The sequence below is a fragment of the Podarcis raffonei genome, chromosome 16 (genome assembly GCF_027172205.1).
Source record: "Podarcis raffonei isolate rPodRaf1 chromosome 16, rPodRaf1.pri, whole genome shotgun sequence".
In the NCBI taxonomy this organism is placed as follows: domain Eukaryota; kingdom Metazoa; phylum Chordata; class Lepidosauria; order Squamata; family Lacertidae; genus Podarcis; species Podarcis raffonei.
Genome location: NC_070617.1, coordinates 38816395 through 38833938, shown reverse-complemented (window position 1 = coordinate 38833938; position 17544 = coordinate 38816395). Strand labels below are relative to the sequence as shown.

The 17544-nt window shown below is 44.5% G+C and overlaps 1 protein-coding gene across 9 annotated transcripts in view; it reads right to left on the bottom strand.

The window, feature by feature from the left end:
• Positions 1 to 13178: 13178 nt before the first annotated feature.
• Positions 13179 to 17544, bottom strand: part of MPHOSPH9 (M-phase phosphoprotein 9) — a 40795-nt gene continuing 36429 nt past the window's right edge. For 8 of the 9 annotated variants that reach the window (XM_053368508.1, XM_053368511.1, XM_053368512.1 and 5 more), the window contains 3 exons: positions 15938 to 16182; positions 14780 to 14848; positions 13179 to 13962 (listed from right to left, as the gene is read on the bottom strand). In XM_053368508.1, the coding sequence (XP_053224483.1) occupies positions 13861 to 13962; positions 14780 to 14848; positions 15938 to 16182 (416 nt within the window). In that variant the 3' untranslated portion in view covers positions 13179 to 13860. The remainder of the gene's footprint in view (positions 13963 to 14779; positions 14849 to 15937; positions 16183 to 17544) is intronic. The other variant, XM_053368513.1, reaches the window with a different exon arrangement.

Genomic DNA, 17544 nt, shown 5'->3' with positions numbered 1-17544 from the left:
GGCCGGATCCAGTGGACCGGCTACACACCAGGGGGGAAGAATGGTATCCCGCACTCACACCCACAGGACTGGAGCACCCGGAACCCACACCCGAAGAGGGGGAGGGGGGAAGGGGGGGCTTCGAGGGGGGGATGGATGTCAGGGAATCAGGAGCAGGAGCACTGGGGAGAGAGGATTGGGAGAGCGAAGGGGAAGAATCTGAGGGCAGCGTAGGGGAGTATGACAGTGGCCCGAGAGATTCCATGAGCTTCTCCAGCGAATCAGAAGATTCCCAGAAGGGGGCGCCGATGGTCAGGGCAAGGGGGGTCCCAGGGGGGACGCACCAGAAACAAGGAGCCAGAGGGGAACCCCAAAGCAGCAGTGGAGGATCGGGACCAGTTTCCCCACCAGAGCATAGTGGGGGGGAGGAGTCACATGTGTCAGGGCCAGCGTCTCCTCCAGAGGGGGAGTCAGGGCTGACCACGCCTCCATCGGAGAGTGGGGGAACGGAAGGGAGGTCAGTTGCAGCTAGCCCCCCCGAAGGGGGAAGCAGTGGCAGCAGCAGTGAAACGGTCAGGAGGAAAGCTGCTGGCTGGGCGCGCGCGCCAAGTTCAAATGTGCAGGCGCGCGGAACAGCAGGAGACCCGGATGGGGAACCAGCTCCTAAAGCCCGCCGGAGGGAGGGAGAAGGCTCAGGGGAATCAGCGGGAGAAGAGGCTAGAAAGGGCGGAACCCCGGCGGGCAGGCGGACCCAGAGGAGGAAGGAGCAGCGGAGAAGGTGGAGCAAGGCTAGGATCTTAAATTGGTGTCAGGGGGGAGGAGACTCAGACGGAGCATCAGTGGTCTGACACTTTAGACGTGGGGCTGCGCGCTGCGGCTCTGGAAGTGAAACTGAACTTCAATAAAGACTTTTATACTTAACAACGAAGCAGCGTTGGTCCTTTGTGAGCTGGGACCTAGGGCAGCCCTGACAGTATGTAATCTGAAGCGTATGTAACCCGAGGTACCACTGTACTGAAGCTCTCACCCTGGCCCAGCAGGGGGGTACTGTAGATGGTTTTCACTCAGGTCCACATATGCAAATAAGGGATTGAAAGTGACATTCAGTGATTGGATAGTTACAGAAAATGGTTACTGTTGCGTTCTAGTGGAGCTCTATGTAAACAGGCTGGCTGAACCCTTCAGTTCAGTTCTGTTCTGGCCTGCGACTAAACAAGAGCTGTTTGAAGAATCGCTGTGTCGTCTGATATGTTCAACCACAACCTAACAATGATCCTTCACTTTATTGCAGGCTAAGGAAAGGTGGTTGTTTATTGGTGGAATACACAGGGCAGAACCTGAAAGAAAGTGGGGCTGAAGAGGTCTGAGGGTGAAGTCTTGCTCCTGTAGTCTTTGTCTAGGCCGGAAGTTGCTTTCCCTCGGTGACCCCACCATGTTGAAAAGTGTGCAAGAGAGGGGTTGTCTTCTGTCCTTTTCAGAAACACACACGAAGAAAGTGCAACACTGAACAGAAACCTGTGGCTCCTTTTAGGTTGCAGTGAAATCCTTTTGCATATCTAAAAGTGAAGATACATCCTTTGCACAATGAGCATGCATTTATAAAAATAACCAAATCATGCATAACTGTTGCATGTGCAAATCTAAGAAAATACCTGACTTTGACATTAATGCTCCGTGTGCTTGCCATGGAGAGTCTCATTTGGGGAGGATGAAGAGCAGGGCACCTTCTCCCATGTGAGGCTGTAGAGGTAGACTATGATAACCTCAGCTACTGTACAGCAACACCCACAGAGGACAGGGGAGGAGAAGCCCGCCATATCTTGGCTATGAGTGTTCAAACTAGCAAACATCTCACCCATCTACCCTGCAAGAGGCAAATTGGGGGTGGGCAGGAAGTTTCCTTTGGTTGTAGAGATTGCTGCTTCTGCAACAAGGAGACAAAACTGTCCAGCTGCCCGACAATCTTTCCAGTTCCAGGTTACAAAATGTTACTTGCCCAGGGATGGTGTGGTCTCTGCTTCACCTCAATACTTTGTATCTTTTTTTCTTCTTCTCTCAGCCCAGTATTCCTTTATTATTTTGCAGCTAATACTCTTTTTTTTTTGCATAATTTTTTTTTATTTTTCCTTACAAACTTTTTCAAACAATACATTAATCCACATATATACTTTTGTTTTCACTCTGCCGAGCTTGCGACTTCCCTCCTTCCCTTCAACCAGTATCCCATATCAAATTAAATCTAACTCTTTACAATATCTCTACATTGTAGGATTTACTTCGACCCTCCTAGTGTCTTCAATTTTTTACAGTTTTCATTTAAATATACAGTAAATTTACTCCAGTCTCTCTGGAATTTCTGATCATCCTGGTCTCAGATCCTGCAAGTCAGTTTGGCCAACTCAGCAAAACCCATCCTCTTCTCCTGCCACTCTGCAATAGTAGGAATTTATTGTAATTTCCACTTTTGGGCCAACAAAGTCCTCGCTGCAACTGTGATGTACATAAATAGTCATAATCTCATTTCCCATCAAGCCAAGCAAAAATGCCTCTGGCTTTTTGGGAAAGGTTCATCTAAACATCTTCTTTAATTCATTGTAGATCGATTCCCATAATGTTTTTACTTTGTCACAGGTCCACCACATATGGTAGAAATCTCCATCTTTTCATTTCCAACATGTTTTTATTTTATTATGTTCCGTTAATTCTAATTTTTATGACTGGACACTGCACTGGAGGAAGGATGGCCGATAACATTTAAAAACAAAACAAAACTGCTCAATCCCCATGAATAAAAATAAGATCAATGCCCATGGTGGAGCAAGGCAGCTAAAGTAACTGTGGCATGTCCTCCATTGTGACACGTCCGCCCACTGGATGACTTGGTGGAACTTTGGTAAGAGCAACTCTTGGAGGAGAGTAAGGTGAAAAAAGAGAGGCGCTGTGTGTGGTGGAGTTCTTAAGTGCTTTTTGTATTCTGGTTCTATCACCATCCATGTTACCATCCCTCCCCAGTCATGGCGAAATTGTTTTTTAAATATTATTATTGGGGCCAGTTTATTATTATTTTTTAATATAAGTTTTATTAACAGGCCAATCAAATCACATTAATTCCAAATCACATTAATTCCAAATTATACAGCCAGATTTTTAAGATTTTTATTGGGGGTACCCATACTCTCCGAAAGGGGTCCAAACTTCACTCTTGCTGCTGCTTTGATTAAACAGTTCTATCCAGTTCTGTCCAGATAGTCTTTTTGTTATTTTCTTCATCTTATTGTTGTTATATATTCCTTTCTTTGTGATCTCTGATAATCTTCACAAGTGGGTGAAAGACAAACATCTCCTGTGTGGGTTTTACACTCTCCAAGAGTCATATCACATAAAGGACAGACGCCATTTCCACACCTCCGTTAAAAACATTCCCACAGTCTGTCCGTTGATTCAGAGGCTTGCCAATCTATATCTCAGAGGGCCCTGCCAGGTCAAGATAACGTTCTGATAACCATACATTCACATTCCAATGACCCTGGTCCTCCTCCTTCTCGTCCTCCTTAGGCAAGCCTGTCTTCTCGAAACTCGATTTATAACTGCGTCATAAAATTTTCCTTCCATTCCCCGATGTTTCCACCAGTCCTCTCTTTAATCAGTAATTCATTCCCACACAATTCTTGGTGTCCTGCTTGTGATTAATAATAGCAACGATTATTCTCCCTGGAGGGGAGGGTTATTGGTACTCACATAAGGCAAAAAAAGAAAAGTTTTTTCCTCCCCCCCTTTCCGTTTCACTCCAACATACCAGTCTTTTAATGATGATTCTTCACTTGATTTATTTGTCCAGCCCATTGCTCCGCTCGCAGAGATCCCATTAATCAGCAGTCTTTACTCCCAATCTTCACTTGATGTATGTGCATTAGCTTCTTTCCAATTATAAATTTCCAATTATATATTTTGAGCTAATGCGAACCAGTGTGCTGATTAGAGACAGCGTCAGGGAGAGCCGACCTCACTCGAGGGCTTCGTGCCAAGTGTCCACACCCCCTTCTTTCGAATCCAGGGGTGAATTATGGACACAGCTGGCAAAGGCAGTCCCCCCGATCCCCTTGGGGGGGCAAGGGAGGCTACATACTCCCATAGCAGCCTCTTAATTACCTTGTGTGGGTCGGAGAGATGTTATTGTCGGCCATCTTCCAATGCGCCCCCTGGTGGCCTGTTGGGGCCAGTTTAAATACATTGCGGGAAATAGATTGCTTTTTCCCTTGTGGGCTTAATCACAACTAGGTAATCTCCATAGGCACCAAAATATGTGGGTCTGGAGCTGAGGGGCCCTGCCAGCCCTCTTTGCAGCTGCGGTGGGCCCTACCAGGCCTCCCCACGCGGACGGTGGGCCTTGTTGAGCCTCACCGCCCTTTCCCCATGCACGTGACAGGCAGACCCAGTGCCTCTGGGCATCTCCAAGTTTGGGAGGGTCTTTTGACAATATGGCATCCAACTCCTTGCTGCACTTTTCATAAGATGCTCATAGCAGCAAATTCATTAAAAAAATTTTTTTTTGCATTTTCTATTTTACATAAACAAGTTAATTAAATACATAAATAAATAATCCCTTTTGACACACACACCCCTGCATTGTGGATCTTAATGTCATGATTTCCCCCTCTGCATCTCATAACTTTATTTTTATAAGTCCTTTGTCAATCCATAGTTCAAGTTCAAGTTTTCTGTCAATCCTATCTATGTATGTAATTGTTTACAATAGCTTTTCAAATAGATTATAAACTTCCCCCATTCTTTATTAAAGACCTCCTCTTCCTGGTTTCTTTCTTTTTTTTATTTTTATTAAGTTTCATATTACCAAATTAAACACATCAAACCAATTAGTCCAAATTATAACAATACATATCATATAATCCAATTGTTTTCCAAATTATAAATTTTTGTGGGGGGTACCCATGCTTCTTGATTGGCAGGAGTCCAATCCTCGAATATTTGTTCTGCTTTCATATTAAGAATGATGTTTCTAGTCCCCTCTTCTCAATCCTTGTCATTTTCCTTTTCATTCACCTCCAAGTTGCTCCGCAAGTGGTTTGAAAAAAACAGTCTTATTTGTGTTTCTGTGTGGGCTTTGTACTGCTCTCTCTTCCTGGTTTCTAATTCTTCCTGTACGCTTTGCCATCTCAGCGTAGTTCATCAATTTTGTCTTCTGCTATTCTTTGGTTGCTACCTGCTACCTCTCCGAATTCATAAATTTGTTCTAAAACCCAAGGTATGGATAGCACCACTTCATCAGCAAATGCCTTCAGCATGTATGCTCTCTGCCCCCATAGCAGCAAATTCAGTTGTAAGGTGCCCAATTTTAGTGCAGCAATAAAGGACATGAAGACATTGCAACCCAGTTTATCCCCTTCTCCTCATTCTCCCCTGGGTTAAAAAGCCATTGCAAGCCGCTGGTCTCCTGCTGCTGGTATTCTAAACTCTATCCCCTGGTTTGTCTAATAAATGGTGAATTGTTTTAGAATACAGATTCCCATTGTGAGAAGACATGTTTTAAGAATTGCTCAGGCAAAGTTTACCATTAAGCCATCAGGTTGGCTTCGGGTTCGTACGGCAGAGCCTGCCAGGGCCTTGTGAGCCACTCAGTCCTCTAGCTAATTCAGACAACTCGGCTGCTGGGCAAAAAGGAAAGAAAATGCCATGGGTACATTGAGGCCCCGCCACCCAATCATCCACACAGCCTGGAAACACATTGGTGGGTGAAAATTGGACTCAAGGAACGGCACAAAAGGTTTCCAGAAGTCTGGTCCAGTTAATTAACACGTCAAACTGGATTTCTCAGGGGATAATGTAGCGAATTAGAGAAAATGCAAAAGGGCAGCTTAGAGAGGACATCAGCTGCTGGGGGCTTTGGGGTAGAGTGGATTATCCTTTTCATTTCTTTTTCTTTCTTTTTTTAACTTAGTGTGAAGTGAGGTCTTGTCCAGGCAAGTTAATTTATTTGTTTGCTTTGTTGTGTTTGCAAAATGTAGGCATTTGCTGTGATTGATCAGCCCCTCGGAGATTGCTTTATAACTACAGGAGCTTCTGGGTAGCGGCTTTATTCCAGAAGCCGCTTGGGAAGTGAGGCTTAATTCTGGAGTTGGGCTGCACCAGGGCATGGCTTCCAAAATTGTAACCAGTTTTGCGTAGTGGTTAGAGCATTGGGCTAGGGACCTGAGAGAGCTGGGTTTCAGCTCCCCACTCAGCCATGAAGCTCCCTGGGTACCCTGGGGCCTGTCGCCCAACCTCCTCGCCAGCCATGAGGACTTTCCAGCTCTCTCCCGTCATTTCAGGTGAGAGTTGAATTATTCATTTGCCAGCGCCACATGTATAGGGCAGTCATGCGCAAGTGGGGAGATGCCTGTACTTAAACCTAGATTAGGGTTTTTTAAAAATAAAATAAAATAAATAAATACTGAATTTATTATGTGTTTGTTAAATGGTTTGATTTTTGTCATTTTTAAATTTACTTACATGTATTCTGCATATTTGTTTTGGGAGGGGGGTGGCTTAACCCTTTGTTTCCCCCCATGCTTGTCCCACTATCTAAATTCAAATAAAAAGCTTTCATTGATAGGCATGTGAACTTTTATGCCATCACAAATAACAGGTGTGGGTTCCTGATTTGGATAAGGAAACAAAAGCATAAAAGCCTTTATTCTCCTGACATGTCAGGTCCCAGTTTGGATCCCTCTATACCTATTTCCTTAATTTTTTTTTTTTTAAAGCCATTCAAGCAATTGCTAAGTGAGGGAACGGCAATTTGTCTAACTTGGCCTTCAGAGCGTAGCACTCAGGAAAGTTGTTGTTTTACTTTCTCCTCTGCTACAGGCAGTTTATTGTGGACATTAAAATCAAAACAGTTGTCCTTTTATTTCCAGGTGTTGTTTTTTTTTACATTCCCTCACACACACGAAGGGTAACAGGTTTTAAACCTGGAATATTTATTCCTTATTTTAATTAGCATAGACTGTGCTCGTCATATGATTTGACAGGGACAAGCGCTCAGTCCCTTCGTCTGCCTATGTGCAAGGCCTGAGCAGAACCAAGTGGAGAGTATACATCAGCTGGTGTGAAACCCCTAGGAGATTTTGTGACTAAGCCTCTTGAATTACCGGAATAAAAGGCAAAGAGTTTGCTACAAGGAGTGTGCGATGGAGGTAAATTTAGGCCTGGAATGACAGGAAGGGAGAGGTAATGGAAACTGGTATCTGAAATTGGGAAGCAGTGGGCATATCAATTACCCAAGGAAGATTGGTTTGGCTGCAGAACTGAGGGAATGAGGCCACAATAAAAACAAGATGACAAGGAATGGAGACCAATCCAGAGAGAGATTCCTCAGAGACAAAGGTTTCTGAAATGGAATTTTAATAGCACAACAGAAATCAGGGCAGGGCTGACCATTATGTGCTGAATTCCCCATGCCTGCAAACTGGAATTCATGCAATTGTGCTTTTCTCTAATAACATATCTTTGCTATCGGCCTGTTGCCTTGAATGTGTCTGGTTGTCTTTCTAATTTCCCAGAGCTCAGAATACAATAGGCCAATGTGGTGCAGTCCAGATGTTGCTGGACTACTGCTCCCATCATCCATGGCAGCTAGTCAAGTTGGATGGGGCTGATGGGAATTGGAGTCCAGCACTAACTTGAGGGTCACGGTTGCCCCATCTCTGACAACTCTCCCATATTTAGTGGCAAACATGTGGCTTTAAAAACAATCACATTTCTTGTGGTTTTGAAAACTGCATCTCCCACCCTTGCTTTGTCCCACTTGAATTCATTTTACACACACCTTTCCTGAAATAATAATTATTGCCAACTGGCTGAGAAGTAGAGCTGGGTGTGGAAGCCTCAAATGAAAACATGGGCTAAGCAGCAGTGTGAATGCTCACTCACCTTACCTATAATCCCAGAATTAGCCAGGGAAGTGGGTCCCATGCCTTCAAATCAGCCAAATTATGCCCTAACAGATCAGGTGGCAAATAGTGAGAACTACAAACTTGGACAGCGTCAAAAGGGATTAGACAAATTCATGGAAGCTAACAGCGGCTACTAGTCTCAATGGCGATGGAGATAGCCTCAGAATGTTAGTTGCTGGGAACTGCAGCCTGGTGTACTGGTTAGGAGTCTTTCTCAGCTTTGTGTCTCCAAAAGTTGTTGAACTACAACTTCAATCACTGTTGGCCCTTCTCACTGGGGATGATGGGAGTTGTAGCTCAACAACTTTTTGGGACCCAAGGTTGAAAAAGGCTGGGTTAATGTGTTGGACTAGGACCAGGAGACCCAGGATCATAGAATCATAGTTTTGTAGAGCTGGAGGGGACCCTGTTAAGGTGAGCCTGAATCCCTATTCTGTCTTCTGTGGCATTGGGTACCCCTTCCAGTTTGGTGTCACTTGTTGAGTTCATGAGCACCCCCTCAATTTCTTTGTCTGATGGCCGCAGAACCCTTTGGCAGCCTGCTTGCCACTTTTTTCCCAGGATGATGAGGATCCATTAATGAGTATTCTGGGTTTGGCCAGTCAACCTAATAAATCCACCTAATAGCAAGCCCAAAGAGGGAGGCAGCTACCTGTCAGAATCAAAACATCACTTGGAGACAAATCCCTGCACAGCCAGGGTGCTCACTGGGTGACACTGGGCAAGCCAAGCTCTCTCAGCCTATTACTACCGTAATTTTTGCTCCAAAACACACACTTTTTTGCTCCTAGAAAATAAGGGAAAATGCCTGTGCGTGTTACGGAGCGAATGCACGGATCGGAGCCATGGCTGCCGTCAGTCAAGCAAAGCGGGAGCCGCTTACACACTCTACGAGACTCTCGCTTTGCTTGCTTTAAAGCGACCTGAAGCCGGGGAGGAGGGAGGGAAGGAGAGCCATGGCAGCAAAGCGGGCAGCAGCCGCTTACACGGGAGGAGGGACAGACGCTAGCAAAAGTCAGTGCACTCTCTAAACAGAGCAATGAGGCTGCAGAGGGACGGCAGGAAAGATAAAATTTAAGCAACCATCAGCAAAATAAAACCAACCTCGAGCTCTGAGCCACGAGTGCAGTGAAAACCAGGAAGTAAAAAAAAAGGCTGGGGAGGGATGAGGGAGAGGGGGAAACTTCGCAAATCCCCACTCTCAGCTGATCCACTGGGACAGAGCAGCTTGTTTTCAGGCAGGATAGATTTGAGCATTGTCTGGGTCCTAGTGCCCCTACTGCTTTTTTGTGCTCCATTCTATTGCTGCTGGTGGCTGCTTATCATTCAGGCTGCAAGGAGGAGCGCTTTTACACAGCTAATGGCGAATCCCCTGCAATCCAAGTCCTCCTCACTTGCTCAAATCTATTCTGCCTCAAAACAAGGAGCGGAAGGAAAAGGCTGCAAACTGTTAAATGGAAAAAAAACCCAGGCACAGGGCAAATACCTTAAGTATACCTTTAAAGCAACAGTGCTCTTTCCCTCCCTCCTCCCCGCTCAGCTCGCAGAAAAGCTCCTTCTCCACACACGCCATGCGTGCTCCTTGTCCCTTGAGTTATTTTCCTTCCCTCCCCACTTAAAACGTGGTTACAAAGCACGGATCCACATGGATCCTCAGGATTTTTGCACTGGGTCACCCCAAATTCACCATCAGATCACATAGCATTTCCATGGCTATAGCCTGCACCAAAAAACACACACGCACCCACTGTTTCATGGGGCCGCAATGGCGCAAAAACGTGGTTACAAAGCATGGATCCACATGGATCCTCAGGATTTTTGCATTGGGCTACCCCAAACTCACTGTCAGATCACATGTCTGTGGCCACAGCATGAACCATAAAAATCATACATCCACTGTTTCGTTTAGAATATTTTTTCCTTGTTTTCCTCCTCTAAAAACTGTTAGGATATTTCCGTTCCACCTTAAAAGGGAGCAGGATGTTTGTATAACAGCCTGCGTAAGTTCCTGTCTCACAGGATGTTTATGTTGTATGTTCGTTTCGTTTTTGGCTGTTTTGCCTGAGCAGTCGGAGCAGACGGTCATGCCTTCTTTGTTCTGACCAACGCTGAATAAAACTGTAAATATGCATGTCCTGCTCTCATGCTTGTGCAACTTTTGCTGTGTGAATTCTGCTGTTATAGTGTGCACTAAGCCTGAGGCTTAGTGTCGCTGAATTGCTGATATTGCCTGACTACGGGAGGTTGATGGATCGTCCGGCACCGAGCTTGGGGGCTCAGATGGACTTTATCTCCCTGGCAGTATCCCAACAAAAACTACGTGCGTGTTATGGTCAGATGCGTGTTATAGAGCGAAAAATACGGTATTTTACTATTTAGGAAATTTCTATACTACTCTTAATTCAAGGATCACAGGACAATATACAATATTAAAACATAAAAATGCATAACATAGTAAGAAACAAAAACAATACCCCACAGCTTAAGAGACTGTTTAATTAGCCAAAGACCTAACCCACTTCACAGGGTGGACAAAGGGGTGAACTGTGTGGGCTACTCTGAGCTCCTTGGAGGATGGGTGGGATAGAAATATAATAAACAAAAAACCGTTCTGCTTGTGGGCTTCCCTAGTTGGCCACCGCAGGAGTTTGATGCTGGACTAGATGGTCGGATTGAGCAGGGCTGCCCTCAGGGCAAGGAAGAGGAGGAGGAGGAGTTTGGATTTGATATCCTGCCTTTCACTCCGTCTCAAAGCGGCTAACAATCTCCTTTCCCTTCCTTCACCACAACAAACACTCTGTGAGGTGAGTGGGGCTGAGAGACTTCAGAGAAGTGTGACTGGCCCAAGGTCACCCAGCAGCTGCAGGTGGAGGAGCGGAGACACGAACCCAGTTCACCAGATTACGAGACTACCGCTCTTAACCACTACACCACACTGGCTCTCACTGGCAAGAACATCAGGTTCAGCACCAGCAGATCACCAAAGCAAGTGAGCCACCACAAAATGGCCAGTGGATTGCATCAAAAGTAATTAATAAAATATTGCTTATCTGTGGTGCTGGTGGAAGGCTGGAATAAAAAGTTACACAGCTGATTTTTTTAAGACAAATGAAAACATTTGGCTGATTTGCGCCAAGTCTCCAAGGAGAAAAATAAATAACAATTTACACTAACTGTATGTATTTATAATGTATGAAAGCGCTCCACTGGGGACAGAGACAGGCCTGCATTTGTGACTTGCCTCTCTGCTGCACATCTACAGCACCCAGGCTCAGACTAAAGTGTGAACACAGCCGCTGGCACCTAATTGATGCCATTGGCCTCCCTTAGCAAGGTCTGGGTAACCTTTGCCACAAGCATCTCCAAGATGTCCGGAGGGATCTGTGAGTCAAGTTTTCCATTTCCAGTTCATAGATATTTTTGTCATTTACTGTTAAGGTGTCTTTTGCTTTTCATTTATAAATCTCAAAGACGGTTCACAATCTAAAGCTAGTTGTTTTGCTTTGGGTGCTATTATAAAGCATTAACTCACTTAGGGATGCAAGTGCAAATTCGACAGGAAACAAAGGCTGCCATTACAAGGTGTCTCTGAACCCACATGGGTACGCAGGACTTGTGTGCAATGGAGAGGTAGTTTGCTCAGGCAGAAAGGGTCAGTGGGAGCATTTGTCTTGGGAAGGAAATAATGCAGAATAATCTAGCTGCTTTGGAGCCCCCCTCAGGTCCTGCTTGCAGGCTTCCCATTGGGGAATCTGATTGGTCAGTGAGAACAGGAGGCTGAGTTTAGATGGGCTCTTCTTAGCAGCTGGCCTTTTGTCCATAAGAACCTTAGAAATAGGCACAGAGTAAATAAATAGCAGGAACCTGCTGGTACTGAGATTTATGGATTCTCTCACGTGAGAAGGCAAGGTCTCCAGCCTGGTTGATATACAGCAGAGGGACGGGGAGCACTCTTACAAGTGTCCTTCTTGGTGTTCAAACCTGCCCCCTTGAGCCACCATCCTCTGAAATTGGAAGAAGAGTTTGGATTTGATATCCAGCCTTATCACTACCCGAAGGAGTCTCAAAGTGGCTAACATTCTCCTTTCCCTTCCTCCCCCACAACAAACACTGAGAGGTGAGTGGGGCTGAGAGACTTCAGAGAAGTGTGACTGGCCCAAGGTCAGCTTCTTTTGTTCTTAGATCTCTCAAGAGGCCAATAGCTACATTTGTTGGCATCTGTCTGTCATACGCTGCCAGAAGGCGGTGTAAAAGGCACCATCCAACCACCTGAGGGAGTCCACTCTGGATTTGCGTAGGGTTTACTCCTTAGCCTTTTTTCCTCTCCCGATATCCTGCAAAGTACAAATTTGGCTACCTTATACCTCCAAATATCACAAGAGTCAAACAATAACATTTAGAAGAGTTCAAGCACCCACTTGGACATGTTCACTCCAGAGAGTTCAGTATGCTCAGGATTACAGCCTAAGGGGGTGTAGCGTGTATTTCAGTGTCTCCAAATGGTGCTGCTAAGATGACGGAGGCAGCAGGGAGGGGAAGAAACAATATCAAGTGTACTTGGGGACACACTTCGTTAAATTTTATGACGACCAATTCAGAAATGCTGTTAGCAGCACCTGCTACCGTAGAACATTTTATCAAGGAAGAGAGGCCTTTGTGGGATCTTCTATTTAAATGATTATAGCAATAGTTATTTCTAAATGATTCCAGGTGGAGTCTTTAATTGGAAAATATGGAAGGTGGGGGGGTGCCAATGACTTTCTTTTATTGATTCTTCTTTAAGTCAATTGGAAAAGTAAGATTCAAGGGAAACAGCAGGGTTCTGCATTTTAGACTACGACAGATCTGTGGGGTGGAGAAGGCTAATTTGCTAAGTTCTATAAATAACAATCGCTTAATTACAGATGCAGCCCTATATGCTGCTTCACTGGGTGCCTTGACTATTGGAGGGAGAGAGAAAGAAAGCAAAAGTGCCAAGGGACACAAACTGCTAGGAAGATAGCAACCATATGGTTGCTATCACGGCCAGAGAAGCCTCTTAATGGCGCTGCTTAGGCGCTTTTGCCCATAGTTGCTGATGAGCAAGGAGCTGCATACTTTCTCTTTTGGTGGGTAATGATGAAAAAATTGATCATGCAAAGGTCTTCATGCTTTGTGGAGCCACCCCAAGTAGCCAGAAATAAAAGTCCCGTCCCCCCAGTAATGTTTCCACTGAGATCCACCCCCCACAAATGACAGACAACTTCATTTTAGACAATTCAGTTTTAATTAATATTTCAGTGACAAAACATGCAAAATAAACACTCTTTTAAAAAAGAGAAACATTATTTTTGCCTTTCTAAAACCCCTTGCTGTGCATACTGTTATTTAAACTGACATTTGCAAACTGGACTTGTGCAGCTGTGGAAAATACTGTGCTGCAATTGAGCAAGAAGTTGAAGAAAGGATATGCAATTTCTGAACTACAAGGTGTGTAGCATTCACTTCACAACAAGAAGCTATGTGTGCGTCATGTTTAGCATAAATAAAAATTCAATACTTCATTGTAACCTACTTTACAAGACAGGCTACAAGCTCTATGAAAACAGTGAGCCTGGTGCACCACAAAATTGATTTCAGCATGATCACATTTTGAAAACAAGCTGCTTCTGTTCTTATAAAGAATTCATGTTCAAGGTTTCAAAAAAACTATTAACACTTCTTCAAAAGTAGCAAAATACACAATTGACAGATTGATCCCTTCAGATGTAACAAAAATAGGTTTTAAAATATATGTGGCTCAATACAAAATAGTGTGTAAAGGGTAACATGATTGCAAAACTGCTGCACAGGGCTTACAAAAGATACAAAACGATTTGCATTTTCAGAGTGCATAATTATTATACTTTTAGTGCAAACAAAAGGATATCTAAATTTAAACAGAGACATCTCAAATATTTGCAGAGGTACGTAAAACATGAAATCTCTTCAGGATCATGCGGATTGAGCCCAATTCTCTATTGACCCTTTCCAAGCGATCTTCCAAGGCTTCCTAAACAAAATATTCAAACACACACATTAAAGACCAGGAAAAGGCAAAACCCAGCTCTTCCAAAATGGAAACTCTGTATGTACTCTTTTACCCCACAAAAACAACCCAGTTAGAAATTTTGCTGCCCATTGGGGGAAATGTGAGAATCCCAACCACCTCCAAATTGTTCTTCATTTACCGTATTTTTCGCCCCCTAGGATGCACCGGCCCATAAGGCGCACCTAGTTTTTTGGGGGGGGAATAAAGGGGGGGAAATTTATTTCCCTCCCAGGCACGGGGCTGGGGCGGGGGAAGCCTGAGCTTCCCCCGACCCCAGAACAGGCAGCTCTCCGCAAGCCGTGGGAGCCCAGTGCTGGGCTCCCACGGCTTGCAGAGAGCTGCGCGAAGCCTGGAGAGCTAGAGGGGTCGGTGCGCACTGACCCCCCTCGCTCTCCAGGCTTCAGCGAAAGCCTGCATTCGCCCCATAGGATGCACACACATTTCCCCTTCATTTTTGGAGGGGGAAAAGTGCGTCCTATAGGGCGAAAAATACGGTAGTTTGTAAGATTCTGCAGTGGCAAATATCCCTCATAAAGGCTAAAGGGACATCCTTCAACTCCACTGTGAACAAAGCATGAATACAAAAAACTGTGCTTGAGACAAATATAAAAATAAATCTGCAGTGGTTCATTCCCACATGGAAGTCAAACATTAGAACTCCCAAATGAGGCACATGCTTAGAAGAGAGAAGGGAAATATACTTTTAGTACCGTTTTCAGTTCCGCGCAAGATTCAACTTTCCCCCTCCCCATCAGGATTTCAACATGAGAATTTAAACCTGATTTAGTCTTGCCTGCAGAGTCATTCTCCCTCCAGCACAAGGTATTCGACTCAGCTGGGACTCAATCTGGGAAAACAAAATAAATGCAGTGAAAATTATGAAAGCTACAAGAGTCGGAATAAAACTACCTTGGAATTTCATCTGCAAGGAAGCCACAAACTACTTTTCCAGCTCAACAGATCTTAGGATAGTACCATCCCGGGTTGCGTTAACAGATATGCCCACATCTGGATATCCCATTTGAAGTTTTATTACCCAAAAGGCAGTTTTGAAATAGATACAACCACTGGGTGGCTTGAAACAAGAAGTGCTGCTTTGTATCAGCCCAGGTCCTGTTCAGGGTCATAGCCAGTTAATTCAGCCAAACAGGGTAAAGGCTTCCCCTTCCTCTTCCTGCCCCTCAGTTTTGCTTTCCTTTTTCCAAAAGGCACTCTACAGTTTGTAGCTCAGACCTTACTGGGCAATTATTTTGCAGAGGGTTGCCCCTTATCTGCAAGCCTTGGGGTTTCCCCCAAGTGTACATAAAACTTTCCTCTGGTTTCTCAGTGGCCATGTTTTGGTTACAATCCTGCTGTCATTCATACAAATCAGAAGATATAATGGGGTAGAGGGGTGAAGAGGGCACAGAGCAAATCCAAGTGACATCGCAGCAAACATAGGCTTGCCCACATTGACACTATTCAAATTAGAAGAGGGCATTGCCACACTTCATTCTTGGTTGAGGCAAGCCAAATTTACTTGGCATGGGTAACCCGGCTTAAAAAACAGATAACCAAGTTTATCATACTTGCCTCCTTTTCCTTGAGCAAGAATGAATTCTGCTGAGACCATGTATTTTGCTTAGTAGGCATTTAAGACCATACTGTGAGATAAGAATATCAGAACAGAAGTCATGGATGAGGCCAAAGGCCCACCTAACATAACACACTGTAATCACAGCAGCCAACCAGATGCCTCTGGGAAGCCCGCAAACAGGACCCGAGTGCAGCAGTGCTCTCCTCACTTGCAATTCAGAGACATACTGCCTTGGATGAAGTTTCTGATACTGAATATTAACATACAGTACCTTAAACACAGGTGCTGCAGTGGTAGACATTTTTCCAAAACACAGAACTTTAACAAGAAATGTAGGAAGTCAAAGCACTTGGTTTCTACCTGCTGCTTTTCCTGTGTGAGTTCATCAAAGAGTCTCTCTGTTTCGGTCAATGTCTTAATCCTTGACATGTATTTGAACTCCATCTCATAAGGTGCTGGTGCTGCTGAAGACAGGCTTGTATGCACAGAGCTCTCGTCTTCCCACGTTCGCCCTGCCACACCTATCTTTGCTCCTGCATGCAAGGAATCTGTGGAAGAGGAAGGCTTGGCACGGCTGCCTTTGCCAGGGCCAACATGCTCCAGTTCTGTCCCACCACCAAAAAGAAAAAAGCAGAAATCAGATTTTAAGCTCTTCATGGAAAAATTATTAGTACATAGAATATATTGGACCAGCAAGAAAAAACTGAACATGAACATCTTCTGACTTCAGCAAAGCCCTCAAGAAGGTCTTGGACACTTTGAATTTAGTCAGCTCCATGGCATGTGGCAAAGTCTTTTGGAGCATGTAGCATCTTCTGAGAGTCAAATCACCAGCAAAAAAGAAACAACCCAATAAATGATTTTGGAGGCATGTTTCCAAAGAGCCTCTTTGATTTCTCTCCAATGCTATGCCACGGACTCAAGGCAAATTATAGCACCTCTGAACTGAGTAGCTAACCAAAAAAAAGTCAACACACAAACATGTAAAATAAGTAAGTAAGTAAGTAAGTAAGTAAGTAAATAAATAAATAGATTACCTACCTTAGAGCTGGGTCCAGACTAAAGCTGCAGTCCTAATCCTGGTTACCAGGAAGTAAGCCCCACTGAATTCAATGGGACTTACAACTGACAGGCTCTGTTCGCAGGGCTCCCACAAGTGTAACGGAGTCCCCATCCTGCCTCGACTCACGCAAGCCAGAGGCAAAGTGGGGGTTCTGCTACACTTATCCGTTGAGGGGCAAGCAGCCAGGCACCCCTGAACAGAGAAGTTTAAAGCAGCCGCCTGCCCGCACAAGCAGCTGAGGGCAGGAACAAGCTATATCGGCCCCAGATGATGTAGCTTGTTCCTCCCTCAGCAGTATGAGGGCCAGAGGCGATGGCTGCTTCACCAGGCAGTATATTGCAGGTGAAACGGCCACTGCTCCTGAGCCGCTCTGCCACCAGCGCCTGGCTGTAGCTTGTATCTCCCTCACGTGCTGGTGGCACTCAGCAGATGTGGTTTCACCCACAATATACTGCCAGGTGAAGCAGTCATCATGGTCTGGCCCTCATAGCAGTCCTGGGCAATGTATCGATACATTGCCCAGGCCTAGAACTGTGCAATTAATTTACCTATATATCCAACCCTATATATTTAATCCTGAAAAACATAAAACATGACTGATGTAAATTCAAAAGCCTTTATTACTCTAGAAGTACACCTGTCATTATACAAAACAGATAAGAGCGGCAGAGATTAATTAAAACAGGAGCCCCAAAATGCAAATTGTGCCACAGGTTTTGTCAATTTAATTTAATCTCTGAAAAATTTAAACAGTAGAATTTTATAAAGAAGAATATATATATATATATATATGTGTGTGTGTGTGTGTGTGTATATATATATATATATATTATATATATATATATATATATGGTCCAATATATATATATATTAATAATTACTATTTCTAAATATAGTAAGTGAA